Source organism: Cyprinodon tularosa, unplaced genomic scaffold (assembly GCF_016077235.1).
Source record: "Cyprinodon tularosa strain WSP-4 unplaced genomic scaffold, ASM1607723v1 ctg634, whole genome shotgun sequence".
NCBI classification, from domain to species: domain Eukaryota; kingdom Metazoa; phylum Chordata; class Actinopteri; order Cyprinodontiformes; family Cyprinodontidae; genus Cyprinodon; species Cyprinodon tularosa.
Genome location: NW_024039379.1, coordinates 483,634 through 499,137, shown reverse-complemented (window position 1 = coordinate 499,137; position 15,504 = coordinate 483,634). Strand labels below are relative to the sequence as shown.

General features: G+C 37.9%; 1 protein-coding gene across 4 annotated transcripts in view; it reads right to left on the bottom strand.

Moving 5' to 3' along the window:
* The window catches only part of LOC119798730 (protein NLRC3-like), a 38,069-nt gene extending 22,772 nt beyond the window's left edge, over positions 1 to 15,297 (bottom strand). The window contains exons 1-8 of one of the 4 annotated variants that reach the window (XM_038308326.1): positions 15,147 to 15,296; positions 7,768 to 7,867; positions 7,435 to 7,533; positions 5,908 to 6,021; positions 4,426 to 4,539; positions 2,998 to 3,064; positions 2,622 to 2,841; positions 751 to 2,512 (exon numbers count right to left, since the gene is read on the bottom strand). In XM_038308326.1, the coding sequence (XP_038164254.1) occupies positions 751 to 2,512; positions 2,622 to 2,841; positions 2,998 to 3,064; positions 4,426 to 4,539; positions 5,908 to 6,021; positions 7,435 to 7,533; positions 7,768 to 7,844 (2,453 nt within the window). In that variant the 5' untranslated portion in view covers positions 7,845 to 7,867; positions 15,147 to 15,296. Of the gene's footprint in view, positions 1 to 750; positions 2,513 to 2,621; positions 2,842 to 2,997; positions 3,065 to 4,425; positions 4,540 to 5,907; positions 6,022 to 7,434; positions 7,534 to 7,767; positions 7,868 to 8,713; positions 8,835 to 15,146 lie in introns of those variants that run through there. The other 3 variants (XM_038308322.1, XM_038308325.1, XM_038308323.1) reach the window with 3 other exon arrangements.
* Positions 15,298 to 15,504: the final 207 nt, after the last annotated feature.

Sequence of the window (15,504 nt, the reverse complement as noted above, 5' to 3'; positions counted from 1 at the left end):
CTGGATTTTTCTGACCTTCTCTCCCTGGAAGAATCAACAGAGCTTCAAGCTGAGCTGGGGTTCAAACAGAAGGTTTGGACCCCCTTTCCCTAAGAGATCATTTAAGCTTCACACTGAGAAAGGGATTATTCTCCACTACGACTTGTTCAAGAACCGCAGGAAATCTGAGTGGCAGTCAGTTTCTCCGTTCACCTACAAACAACCGCATTCTGGGTAAACCCTGTTCTGCCCTCCACCGAATCAGAAAAAACACTGGAACCACAGCACACAGACAGGAGTCAAATATTCAACAACTTCTCTGGAAACGTGAGTCAGCAACCAGATCCTCTTCTTCAAGTTCACAAATCAAATATACCACTGAGCCTGAACTAACCACTGTGTCTTCCCCTCACTTTTCAGTTCCGGTTGAGCAGTGTTCAGAGCAACAATTCTCTCAGCATTATCTCTTCAATAAAACCTGTTAAACCTTTTCTCCTGGTCTCCCTGTTTGGTCTTCAGCATTTGGGTCTGAACTTTAGTGAAATCATGACAGCTCCAGCCAGTGAATAATACCTTAACGACCGAGCCTTAACAATCATAGACAGGTTTCAGGTATTACTTTTAAGGAATTCAAACTGTCAGATTTCAGCTGTTTTTGTGGCATATGTGGTTTGTCATAGATAAACTGAAACAACATAAATCCATATTTACTGCAGCATTAACATATTAATCACTATGAAAAATAAGTACAGTATCAATCAGTGTCCTTACAGAGCTTTGTTGGAGGCTTTAACCACTGGCAGCAGCCTCAGAAGAACCTCCTCTGAAGCTAAGTATTTCTTCAGCTCAAAAACATCCAGATCTTTTCCTGATGTCACTAAGATGAAACCCAGAGCTGACCACTGAGCAGGAGACAGTTTATATTTAGAGAGACGCTTTGAACTCAGAGACCGTTGGATCTCCTGCACCAGAGAACGATCCTTCAGTTCATTCAGACAGTAGAACAGATTGATGCTTTTCTCTGCAGAAACATTCTCACTGATCTTCTTCTTGATGTACTGAACTGTTTTCTGATTGGTCTGGGAGCTACTTCCTGTCTGTGTCAGCAGACCTTTTAGGAGACTCTGATTGGTCTGCAGTGAAAGTCCCAGGAGGAAGCGGAGGAACAAGTCCAGGTGTCCATTTGGACTCTGTAAGGCCTGGTCTACAGCTGTCTGATGGAGAGACTTTGGTTCATTCGTAGATGTTTGTGTTTCTTCCATCAGGTTGATTCCAGAGTTGATGAAGGTGAGATGAACATGAAGAGCAGCCAGAAACTCCTGAACACTCAGATGGACGAAGCAGAACACCTTCTCCTGGTACAGCCCTCTCTCCTCTCTAAAGATCTGTGTGAACACTCCTGAGTAAACTGAGGCTGCTGTGATATCGATGCCACACTCTGTCAGGTCTGATTCATAGAAGATCAGGTTTCCTTTCTGCAGTTGATCAAAAGCCAGTTTTTCCAGAGACTCAATCATCTTCCTGCTCTCTGGACTCCAGTGTTGATCTGTTTCAGCTCCTCCATCATACTTGATCTTCTTCACTTTGGTCTGAACCACCAGGAAGTGGATGTACATCTCAGTCAGGGTGCTGGGCAGCTCTCCTCCCTCTCTGGTCTTCAACACATCCTCCAGAACCGTAGCAGTGATCCAGCAGAACACTGGGATGTGACACATGATGTGGAGACTTTGAGATTTCTTCATGTGGCAGATGATCTTACTGGTTCGCTTCTTTTCTTTGAATCTCTTCCTGAAGTACTCCTCCTTCTGTTGGTTAGTGAACCCTCTGATCTCTGTCACCATGCCAACACACTGAGGAGGGATCTGATTGGCTGCTGCAGGTCGTGTGGTGATCCAGAGGAGAGCAGAGGGAAGCAGGTTCCCCCTGATGAGGTTTATCAGCAGAACATCCACTGAGGTGGACTCTGTAACATCAGTCAGGATCTCCTTGTTGGTGAAGTCCAGAGGAAGTCGACTCTCATCCAGACCATCCAAGATGATCAGAACCTGGAAGTCTTCAAAGCTGCTGATTCCTTTGGTTTCAGTGAAGAAGTGATGAACAAGTTCCACCAAGCTGAACTTTTTCTCTTTCAGCACATTCAGCTCTCTGAAGGTGAATGGAAATATGAACTGGATGTTCTGGTGGGCTTTGCCTTCAGCCCAGTCCAGAGTGAACTTCTGGGTTAAGACTGTTTTCCCAATGCCAGCCACTCCCTTAGTCATCACTGCTCTGATTGGTTGATCTCTTCCAGGGGAGTCTTCAAATATATCTTCTGGTCTGATTATTGTTTCTGCTCTGTTTGGTTTCCTGGATGCTGCTTCAATCTGTCTGACCTCATGTTCATCATTGACCTCTCCAGTTCCTCCCTCTGTGATGTAGAGCTCTGTGTAGATCTGGTTCAGAGGGGTTGGACTTCCTGCTTTAGCGATTCCCTCAAACACAGACTGGAACTTCTTCTTCAGACCAGATTTAAGTTGTAAAACTGCAGCAAGATCTAAATGAACATAAAAAGAAGATTCTTTGAATAAATAATGAAATCTCTGCAGACATCAGTAAATCTGTGATTTATCCATCAGATTAAATCTTTGTAAAATTCTTCTTACTGATCTGCAGACGGTCGGCCAGCTCATCCTGCTTCATCATCTTCAGGAAGTTCACTGTAATCTTCATCAGTGCTTCTCTGCTGCCCTCATCCTCACTTCCCAACACCTTCTCATCATCATTTTTCTGACTCTCTGACCATTTTGGGTCATCCGGACTCAATTTTTTCTGGATCCTTTTCAGTTCATTTTTCACGAACGTGACAATGTTTTCCTCCAGCAGCTGGTACAAAATAACATATGAAGAACATATGAGACTGAGATCATGGAGCAAACATTAAAATGATGTTGGACAGAATGATGGTCCTCTGGTCCACAAGTGAAGCTAGGAGTTCACTTTGGAGATAATTGACTAAATAGCAGTTTTCCATTTACAAACCATAAATATGGAGTCCAGCTGAGTTTGATGCTGCTGACCAGATGGTTCTAGGTTCTGCTCGTCCACCCTGTGGAAGAACCAGGAACAATTAGGAAGAAAAGAAATATTCATCCAGTAGTTTTCAGTGATGAAAGTATCAAGAGCTTCACAGTGAAAGTCTTTTAAAAAAGAAAAACAGATTTAAATGTACAAAATAAAAAGAGGTTAGAAAGAGGAAGAGGATATAAAAGGATAAAGACTAGAAGCAGCAGAAACCCCCCATTAGACCTTTTATAGAGGTCAGATATATGTTTGTCCATGCAGGGTTCTGTCCTGGATAAGATTCCCAGTAGGTCAGTGGAAACCACTGAGCTCACATTATTTATTTCCACATAAAAAAAAAACAGAAGGTTAAAGTAAAATGTTGCAGAGAATCACATGCTCCAGGTAGCAATAAAGTCTTAACAAACTAGGACTCAAATCCTAAACTCTGAATCGATCTAATCTGAGGTTAGAAACTGTTTCATAACAGCTGCTGTGAGTCAGTTTAATCAATTATAAGTCGGTCCACTCAGAGTTGAAAACGTGGCCTCACTTTGCCGACTCACAATGACAACAGGCAACAGGAAATCCCTATTTCACACCACTGATAATAAAAAATGATAATAATAAAGAATTATATAAAAAAAAATATCACAGAATTTGTTTAAAAGAGAGTGATCTCAGGGCTAAAGCAGCAAAGGAGAAGGAGATGGTAGGAGAAGATTGCTGCTCAAGTTAATGCGTAAGATAATGTGTAATCTGTTATGGTAGATTGTTTTTACATTTATTAAAAGCACTCTCATCTCTGTTGTTCCATTTGTAGATCACTTAAAGGGATATTTTAGGGTTTTTTGACATGAAGAAGATTGAAAAATTCACTGAGATGCACCAGTGTCCCTACCATAAACAAGCCACCTGCTCTGAGAAACGGTATGAAAAAGCAGTTACCGGTATGTTTTTTTACCTGTTGTTTAAATTTTGTTGGGTGTATTAAAGAAAAAAAGAAAAAAAAACACTTTTACTTTAGACTTTAACAGACATAATTCAAAAACACAAAATTACCCACAAAAAAAAACAAATAAGAAAATAGCTCAGTGGCCAATTTTGCTTTATTATGATGATTTTCAGAACACATAAAAATATTTTATTGTATTAAGATTTTTCCCTAAATTGGTTAATTTAATTGAAAGGTATTTTTTTATTGTTGCAGTTCTTGATCAATTAATTTTCTGAAAAATATCAGCTTGTAGTTATAAGCCCAGTCCCATGAGGAAAACACAAGTCAACAATAACAATAAATATGGAGCATAATGTGTACAGATGAATCCCCCCCATTAAACTCATGGTAGAATAAAAAGATCTCAGACTGACAAATTTCTCCAGTTAGAGCAGTTAGAAACAGCTCACCTCTCTGAGGATGAAGGTCCAGCAGATTTGAACTGAAAAAATTCATCCTTTGACTTATTGCTCTTCAGGGAGACAAAGCTGGGTTTAGGTCCTGTTTCGTTTCTCTGTTGGATCCTGACAGAAAATGTATGATTAAAAATATTCTCTGATATTGAGTTTCATTAAATCTTAGAGAAAGATTTTAGATATAAAGATGTAAAATAATGTGAAACAGTAACTGAGAATAAATACTCAGGGACTTATGACTATTTCACCAGTGTTTTATGGAATCTGTTTTTCTTGCTCTTGTCTGACAAAAAGGGGCTGATAGGGTTTGTTACTATGGCAACCAAGTAATTTAAACTGCAACAGGCACAGCTCCAGATTAAACATATTACTCTGAGGGTGTGATCATCCATGATTGCAAATAAGGAGCACCACGTTAGATGTTCAGGAAATCTACAAAGACTGTGTGACGGATAAGATGTGGAAAAGCAGTTTGGTTCTTTCCTATTTAAATGAGTAAACTGTTTGCTAACAGAAGTTTAGGTGAGGATGTAAAAGAGAGACAAGTTTCTGCCATTAAGGAGGAGATAAAAATTAAATGTATTAAATAAACAATAGTGGAAATAAAGATTGATATTGTTTATAGTTCAGTTGGCATATAAGGACCTCAAAGTAGTACAAAATAGTAATTAATGAAAAAGATAAAAATAGCAGAAGTTGAATTCTAAAAATAAATAAGTGTAATAAAACCTGAAAAAAGGTAAGGTCTGCGACTTTATCCAAACCCACTCTGACAGAGAAGGAGCCACAGTCAGACCTAGAATGGGATTCCATTCTAAACAGCTGGATTTATCTCCATTAACACCTTACAAAACCGGCCTTACTTCAAATAATATAAACCAAAGAGGTGAAAATATCTAAATACATCACAGCTGTGCTCTTATAACAATTTAAGGATGCATATTTTCAGGTATCTGCCATCAGATCGTGGTTTGATAAATGGCTCCCTGATTAGTAAATATTTACATTTTCATATCCTCCTCTTAGTATTAATATATTTTGATCATAAGAAAGTCATCTGCAAATTTATGAGGACATTCAAACAGTTTGCACCAGTTCTGATCATTTTACAAATTATTTGCATTTCTATGCAAAGACGATTTAAAGTTCGTTACATGAAATAAACTGTAAAATATAAGGAAAATAAAAGCAGAATAAAAAAAGCAAACATAAACACTGTATAATAGCAGGTAATAAAGCAAACAGTTGGACCACAACCCTAAACTAATGATACCTCAGCTAACAGTTTAACAGTCAAAAACAGCTTTAAACAGATGGGTTTTTAATTGGAATATATTTGGTAATCATGGTCTGGTTACGCCTCTCACATGCAATCAAGTTTGCACATGTTCTTAAACATGCAAACCTATGAGAAACATTTGATAACATTTCAGACTGACCCAGTTCCTACAGTTAGATCAGTTAGAAACAGCTCACCTCTCTGAGGATGAAGGTCCAGCAGATTTGAAGTGAAAAAATTCATCCTTTGACCTGTTGCTCTTCAAGGAGAGACAGCTGGGTTCTGGTCCTGTTTTGTTTCTCTGAGGGATGCTGAGAGAAAATGTATGAATAAAAATATTTTCTGATGTGGAGGTTTGTTAAATGTTAGAGAAAGTGAAAATATTAGAGATATAAGATTTAAAAGAATGTAAAACTGAGAATAGATACTCAGGGACTTTCATTGACATTAATTTGTGCTTTGAATCAAACATTGATATACTGTTAAAATTATTTAACACTTAAAAGACTGCTCTACCAACATCAGTCCTCCTTTGGACTGTAATGCACTGTAATGTTCATGTTATCCTGGGAGATCAACACACTTTAATGTCTTTTAATTTATCGTGTGTTAAAATGCTTCAACAGCATCTAAGAGCAGCAGGATGTGTTCAGTATCAATGTTCATCCATTTATCCCAGCTGGGGTGGCGAAGGGTGTTGGTGCCTATCTCAAACAGGTCTGCAGTCCATCGCAGAGCAACACAGAGACAAACAACCATTCACACACACTCAAACCTAAGGAGGATTTATAGAAGCCAATTAACCTAACAGTCATGTTTTTGGACTTTGGAAGGAAGCCGGAGTACCTGGAGAGAAAAAAGACCCTGGGCCAGGAATCGAACCCGGATAATTCGTGCTCCCCACAGCACCATTGAGCAGCTCTATTGGTCCATTGATACATTTCTCTTGAAATGTAGAACTTACTTGCTTTGGATGTAATCTTTTGGGTTCATGATGTTTACTGAACATTAAAATTCTCTTTGAGATTTTAATAAAGCTGAACAGAACTGAACTGAAATGTTCAACACCATATATTAGGGGTCTTCAACGTGTCCCAGGCTAAGGACCCCCAAGCTGATGGCGAGATGGGAGCTGGGACCCCCTAATTATACATATTGTATGAAATTGTGTTATATCAAGGTGCTATGGTCACTCTATTAAAAATGGTGTTATGTAACGAAAGCAGTTTCTCCCTGGGATTATTAAAGTATTTCTGATTCTGATTCCTGGTTGATGGGACAGGTGTTGTGAATGAAATGGTGTCCAGCTTGAAAGAGCTCCTGTGTGTCGCTGAATGTGAGCATTGATGACTGAAAGACATCTTCTGCCTCCATTTATCTGTATACTACAGTCTGTTGGATTCATGTTAATGTGGATTTAAAGACATTTCAATTAGTGGAAAAATTGCAGGAGGGAATATAAAAAAATAAATAAAAAAAGTCTAATTCACTAGACCTTTCGCGACCCCCATCCAGTACCCCTATGGACCCCCTAGGGGTCGCGGGCCCCTGTTGAAGACCTCTGCCATATTTTTCTTTTCTTTTTTTATTACTGTGGTTCTGGAGAACATCCTTCAGATGCTTCACATATGAACATAGAAAAGTGGGGGTAAAAGCTGAACTTATTTTAAACATGTTGGAATAAAACATTTCAGCCTGACTCAGTTTCTTCAGTTCCAGCTCACCTCACTGATGATGAAGAATCAGAACGTCTGGACTTCTTTGGAGGCTCCATTGAATCATCTCTGGGCTCTGGTTCACATTTACCTCGTTTTTTATGAATCCTGTCAGAAGAAAAAAAAACATCAAAACACATTTTAATAGATCGAACTGGTTGGTGTCACTCAGCTGGTTCTGCTGCTGGTCAGAACCCACTGGTTCCATGCTGAACTGGTTCTATTCAGTCTGGATGAAGAACCACTGAGGAACAGCAGCAGCTTCATGACCAGGTCTGTTTGGCCTGATATAGTGAACGCTGTGTGAAAAGGACTGAGGACAGTAGGAGATGAAGATCTCACCTCTGAGCTTCATCTTCCTCACTCTGAGTTATTTTAGAGGGAGGGGCTCCGTCCTCTCTGTCCTCACACTGATCCATGCTGCTGAATCCACACCTTCTACCTGCAGAAGAAACAGATCATTGATCTGAACATCAGCTCTGATAAAACATTAATGTTGGAAAAAGATCAGCTGCTGCGCTGATTTATTTTTCTTCCCTGATTCATATCAATATCTGGTAAATACAGCCAGACAGCAGAGAGGAAGAGGAGGCTGCCTTCAGCTGCTGTTCTGATATCAGTCCACTAGATGGAGCCATGGAGCAACATTCCCATCCACTGACTGATTTGCTCTGACTGGAAGCTTCAGTCCATCACATGGACTCAGGTCATCATGTTAAACAATTTCAGCTGATAGATGAAGCAGTAGAGGATCACCAAAGAGAAAACATTGGATTTATTATGGCTGCTTGGTTTTCAGAGGAACAAGAAAAAACAAACAGGGACAAAGTTAGAAATCAACTGAGGGGGGAAATTTAACAAAGAGGATTAAAATATTAGTTTTATGACTATGGAAAATAAAGTGAGAGACCAACTAAATTAAATTAATTAAATGAAGAAAATCAAAAAACATTTTGAGAAAAAAAAATTTAAGCAAAATCTGACTTTGAAGGAATGAAGTGATTCCAGTTTAACAAGAAAGAAAGAAGGTGCAGCAGAATAACAACAGACGACAGTTAGCTTCAGGAAATAAAAACATTTCAGTATACTTTAATGGATAAAAACAGCAGATAAACAGAAAAATAAAATAAATATATTCAATAATTATTCTGGCACATATTATATATTTTCTGTGATTCATAATTAATTATCCTGTGGTATAAACATCAAATAGATAAAGCTTTGTGCTGAAACAAGAAGCAAACATGTTCTCCAAACATTAGAACTGAACAGAAAAGTTCCTCATTACCAAGTTCTAGTAGAAGTAGAAATAATTTGTTCTAAAGTGTTGAAGATCTGAGCAGCAGACGGATAAAAAGGTGAGCTTCTTACTGGAAAAGGAAATAGTTTAACCTGAGATGGAGGTAAGAAAGGTAGGAGGAGTTAGTGGGAGGGATTTGATGGGATTCTAACCGTTTTTTATCTCCTTCATGTCTGCTGTTGTTCTGACAGAGAAAACACTCCCACAAGAATGCAAGAAACGCAGTTTAAAATGCCTTTATCAGTTTTTCTATCTTTCTGTTAAAGGGGGACGCCGTTTATTGTTTTTTTACATTGGCCCCTTGATTTTACATTATTCCATCATGTTCTACTCACCCATATTAGTTTTGTGTCATTTGGAGCCGTTCTGATGATATTCCGTTTTGTTATATGTGATAATCTGGCCTTTTTTTTCTATGTGAAGTTAATTTCATGTCTTATTTTTCTGATTTGGATTGCTTGTTATATTTTGAAGTTATTTACTTTCTTGTTGGATTTAGTTTGGGTTTTTGTGTTGCATGTTTTTCTGATTTTGTTTTGAGGTCATGTTACCACGCTGGAGACGCCCATGGCAGCGGCACAGGTGTTTTCAATCAGCCAAACACCGCGCAGAGCGGGACGCCGGTGATACAAAGGCAGCTGTGTGGTTGAAGGGATGGAAGCCGGACAGAGTGGGTGAAGGAGCGGCCTTAGCTCATTCTTTAGCTCAGCCTTGGGGGGAGTGGGGGCCTAGTGGTCAGGGCATAGAGCTTGGAATCCAGAGGTTCTGAGTTCAAACCCCACTCCCACAGCCTGCCCTCTGGGTCTCTGAGCAAGACACTGCTCCCTGGACGCTGCACAATGGCAGCCCTCTACTTCCCAATGTGATGGGTTAAATGCAGAGAGTTAATTTTTTTGTGCTGAACTTGTGACAGTGGAAGGAAAATGAAATCTGGAAAAAAAATATGCAATACTTTCTTCCTTTAGCAATGACTTGAGTTTCTCCATCCTCAACACCTGGGCTGTTAGTGAGAACAGGGGAGATCATCAGTCCCACTGATTTTCAACATGTCAACATGTTTCTGATCCATAATGATGGTGGTGAAGTGTGCAGATGACATCACCAAGGTTGGTGTCTTAACGATGAGACCCACTAAAGAGAAGATCCACAATCTGACCGAGTAGTTCTCCAGGAACAACCTAAGACTAAGACTAAACACCAGTCAGATCAAGTTGGTCATAGTGGACTATCAGATCAGGACGCTGTTTAAGCTGTATGAGTCCAATGAAGGCCGGAACACGATTCCCATCAACAAAACAAATCAGAAAACATCCCATAACTCTAGAAAACCTCTGTGACCCAGGGTTGTGAAAGCAAAATCACCAAAGGTATCTAATTTACTAATCAGGTAGGAACCAACAGGTGAGCTGCTGACTGGAAGGAGGCAGAGCTTCACCTGTGATGGAGGCGAGACAAGTAGGAGGAGTTAATGGAAGGAGTGTTGGTCTGACTGGTTTCTGGTTTTTTGTTTTTTTTACCAAACTCATCTGTGTTGTTGTTCTGCTGAGGAAAGCAGGTTCAGTAAAAACAGTTAAACTGAATGTTGACCCTGAAGTTAGAGAAACTGTGGCTCTTTAGTCCAGATGTAGAGATTAGTCTAACTTTGAGTTAATCCAATCCAATCCCCTTTATTTATATAGCACGATTTCAATAAACACTAGGTTTCCAAAGTGCTGCGCAAAAAGATAAAATAAATAAAAAATAAATAAAAGTAAATAAAATAAAATGAAATAAAAGCACTGCCCACACAGGATAAAAAATATGCATGTGTACATAAAATCAACACTCTACATGGTGTCAAAAGCCAAAGAAAAGAGGTGGGTTTTTAGAAGAGTTTTAACATGAGACAGAGATTAACATGGTAACAGATTCCTAAGATAATGATCTAACACAGTGATTACAAACAGGAGGTACTCTTACCCCTAGTGGTCTGCGAGGGCATTGCAAGGGGGACGTGAAAATGTATTCTTTCTTAGGCAGTAAAATAAGATAGGTCTGGAATCTGTTCTATTTTGTGAGGACCCAAACAACAAACAAAACACACTTTTATCAACCAAAAGTAAGTAATTCTTATATGTTTGAGTTCATCTTCAGGCTGTCAAACCTGAAGCCACCGTCCCTCCTAAACCTGAACCTGATCCACCAAGTTCTGCAGCAGATCATTGGGTCCAAACAGTGAGTTCAACACCATGTGTCTCCATCTCTGATCACCTGCTGAGGTTTTTCGGGCCTCAAGATTCAATACAGCAACTAAATGTGTTTAACAAACTGAAAAATATATATTTGACAGAAACACTAATTGATCTATAATCTACAACTTGCTGCCTTGATAAGTTGGCCATATGGTTTTAAAGCATCAAATTATAGCATTAATATTTACCTTATAATGGGTTTTTTCCATAGGCTCTAAAGATAACTGAGGAGAAAGAACTTAATCTAATAAATACATTCATCAGACCATCAAACCTACACCAAAGATCATTGACAAACAATTTATTACCTAAATTATCTGTTTATCATAAAATTACCCTTCAGTTCTTTCCAGTCAGGCTTTAGACCAAAGACCTTCATCTCTATCTAAAGTCTATTTCACACAAGCTGAATTCAGAAATTCCAGGATAAGGGATAAAATCAGGCTTGATGATGAGATCCTGGCTTCATCAGTTCCACTAAAGCCAAACAGGATCAGAAGGTGTTTCTATGTCAAACAATGTATCGTTAATAAAGCCAGATGCAGCTCTGCAGCTTTCTTTAGCAAACCTTGAGGACGATCAAAGATTAATAGATTCTGAAAGTACTAACAGATATAATAACTGCTTAAATTGACTATACATAATATATTATCTATATTTGATATCAAGAGACTGGATAATGTTGAAATCAATCCCTTTATTTCTGTCACTATCCCTCCTTGTTATTAAAACATGTTCAGCATGAAAACATTATTTTTGGTAGTAATTTGACCATAAAACAGTTACATAAATCCGGCAGCATCTCCATCTCAGTTCTTAGACCAAAGGTTTGATCGTAAAGTCAGACGTTACTGTTTTTGAATATAGTTACAGTTTCAAGGCTTCGGTGTTTGATTCATAGCAGATGGTGAGATGTTATATATATATCTGTGAAATGTACAATGTTTGTTCTACATTGGCAGTAGAGGAGACAATATGTTTCTGGTTAGTTTTTGGTCATTTATTAATTAGAAAATCAATTAATTTTCGATAGTTTGCTTTAACTGTCTGTAAGGTTGGAGAAGATCAGTGGTGAGAAGAAATAAATCCTCCAAGGTCTTCCTACAGTTCAGAACCCTGAGTCTGTTTTCTCAGTTTCTGATTGGAAAACATCCTGCTTCATTAGAAACACAGCAGAGAGTCTCTACAGAAGTCGCACTGCAAGGATGTATTTCTAGAAGAGGAATAGTTGAACTAATAAGCAGTTTAGCCACTCCTGTTTTTGCAGCTCTATTTTCTACTATCTATTCAAAGCTTTAAACTGTTTTCCTTTGGAGTTCAATTAGTCTGAAGCAGGTTCATATAGATTCAGCTACTAAATTTGTGAGTGTATAACACAATTTACAATGTTTATTACGAAATGCATAACACATAGTTCAACATTTAGAAATGTGTAAAAAGTTTGTCAAATTTATTCATTTCATTTATGTTTATTAAACAGCTCTATCAGATCAGTATTGAATCTTCAAACTGATTCAGTTCATCTCTTATTTCCAACTTTAATTCTTGCTCCTCTTCCATCATTAAATACTAAATTCTTATTCCTCACAAGCTTTTCAACCAACTTTGCTTTTTCATCACTATGTTACATGCTTTAAAATCACTGCAGCAAATAATCTTTCATCTAAATCCAAATCAGTCACATTAACTGTGTTCATAGAACAGCTTCTTAAACGGATTATAGAAATTTAATACCTTAAGTTTACCATCTTCCATCCAGAATTAATCTATCATAAACTCCAATCAATACCTGGTAATTATAATCTGTCTTGCCTTCTTTCTTTAATAAATCATATAATCCCCTTTGTTTCCTTCTACTTTGCCTCTCATTGAGTTACATAACCTTTAAAAAAAACATTTATTATGGGATAAAGCAAAGTTTCCTGAATCCAAACAACATCTGGTTTCTCTGTAAGATTCTTAATTAATCTTTTTACCTCCTTTCCAATAGCTGTATGGCTTCCAGCAATCTCCACTGTGAAATTGTTTGACCATTAGGATCAATCAGCTTCTAATCTCTTTCAGGTCTTTAGTAAAGTTTTCATTAAAGATATTTTATTCCCAATAATTTTCTGCTCATTCTCCATTTACTTTATTTCTTCCATCTTATGTTTTACTTTATCGGTCCAACTGATCACATAGAAAAGAACCAAAGTCAGTTTGTTTGTTACTGATTCTTTATCTTTTCCTTCTCTCTACATTTTCTCAGATGATGGTCGATAAGTTTTTAAACTTTCATCCTTTCTTTGAGTTTTCTTACTGCCTCTGCACAGCTAACTTTATTGATTCTATGAACCTTTACAAACGGGGAAAACATCCCCAAATATTTGACCTTTAAATAGATCCAAACCAGGAAACTCAAACATCCTTCTTTAAATTTATCTGGTGAAACACAATCCTTAAATTCTAGAACCAGACAGACTCCTTATTCTTTGAACATTTTTTAATTCACATCAGTTATTTTATTTTACTTACTTCCCCTCCATTAATATCTATCAGGATACCAGTTACCACCCTTTGTTTTCATCAAGAACCCATCTTTCTAACGTACATGTTTTACTTTCTCTTTTCACATGTTACAAATGTGCATTTTTTTAACATCTGTTACTTCTCAGATGTCTTTGTTCTTATTTCTAAATCCTTTGTCTTCTTTCTCTCAACCGTCCAATGAGAAATTCTGTCTCCTTCTGAACTCATCTCTTCCCAGTTTCTATTCTAACTGGGAAGCTGATTGTTTGTCCTGCATCCCTTCCTACTATAAGTGGGAATCCATTCATCAAAATTCATGCAATCATGCTCATATCGTGAGCCGTTTCTTGTAAGGAAGAAGAGCTTCACCCGATAGATGAGACAAGTAGGAGGGGTTGTTAGGAGGAATTCTCGTCTGACTGGATCCTAACAGGTTTTCTTCTACCTCGTCTCTGTTCGTTGTCTGCCGGTAAATCTGCTCATAAGCAGGTTATGGAAAAACATTTTAACTGAATGTAAACCCTGACATGTGAGAAACTCTGCTTCTTTAATCGAGACACAGCGATTAGTCTAATTCTGAGTTTATCACCATGGTAACAAACCGTAAAGATGATCCTACCCATCATTCTGTTTAGTTCTGGGTTAAATATACTAAGGTATATTTCCTCATGCTACATTAAAAAACAAACACTAATAAGAGCAGCAGCATGTGTCTCCATCCCTGATCAGCTGCTGATGTTTTCTAACCTCCTGATTTATTCCAGCAACTAAATTAATTATGAATCTTTGACAGAAATGCTTCCTGATTTGTAATCCGAAACTTGTCTTGTTTTGTCATTATTAAAACATAATAAATACATTTTTAATATTTCATTTCAATTGGGTTATTTTTCGTGGGCTCTAGGAAAAGGAAAAGATATTTGCTAGAAGATTATTACCAATTTGTAGGATTTTTCAGCATATTTTCCACCTTTCCCTGCAGTTTTCTTTGGTCTTTGTCTTCCTGAAGTTCGTTGTTCCACCATAATAAACAATCAATTCTTTCTTGCCTTAATTTTTTATGCTGTATTCTTCTGACACCTGTCATCAATTAAAAACATTTTAAAAACATGTAGCTCTTAAGCTGAAGATGACAGAAGCCAAAAATATATCTTTAAAAATTCTGATTAAATCGTTTTCCTAAATTTTAGATAATTTTCCTCAGGTTTAGAGTAAAGAAAAAATATCTGGGTTTCTGCCATATAAAATACATTTAGGCTTTTTGCTACATAAAAAAAGGCCTAATTACTTTTTCTTTGGTGAAAAAAAGTTTGATTCCAGGAAATGAAAACATGAAGCATTGAGTTCAGCAAAGCAAAAACAGAAATCTGCTGTTCATCATGTTTCATTCCAGACAATCAATAATTTAATGATCCAGCAGATTTTTCATCTAGGAGACAGAATTAAAATAAGAAGTAAACATTTTTCCCTAACAAGAGAAACAAACAGGACATTTCTTTAAGTCAGAGTTTTAGTAGGAAACAAAGCAAACTTACAGTTTGTTAAAAATGTCCAAAGTGTCCAAAGATCAAGATCTGAGCAACAGACTGAGGCCCAACAGAACAGCCATAGCACCGAGCTCTGGGACTCACCCGAAGAATTAATATAAGGCTTGTTTTAAAACTGATGACATCACAGCTCACCTGGTTTGATGTTTCTTCTTTCAGAACCAAAACCCAGTCAGTAGAAGGTCTGCAGTGAAATCAGAGGCTGTTTGACGTGGACCTCATGAGAACTGAGAGAAATTCTGAGGCGTCATGAGGAGAAATGAGCTTGGAGATTAGAACTGCTGCTGCTTGGTGCTTATCGCTGCACTAACTGGTCTGACTAGTCAGACTTGGGTCTAACCTTCTAATGTCTCCAAGTCTAAACACAAACACTTTGCTGGCGGTTAAATCTAGCCTGATCCAACCAGTATCTGCTTTAACAGGGACCAACTGGACCATTTATTAGTGGGGATGTGTCTCCCCCTGGTGGACCTCTAGTGACTCGTGTCTAACT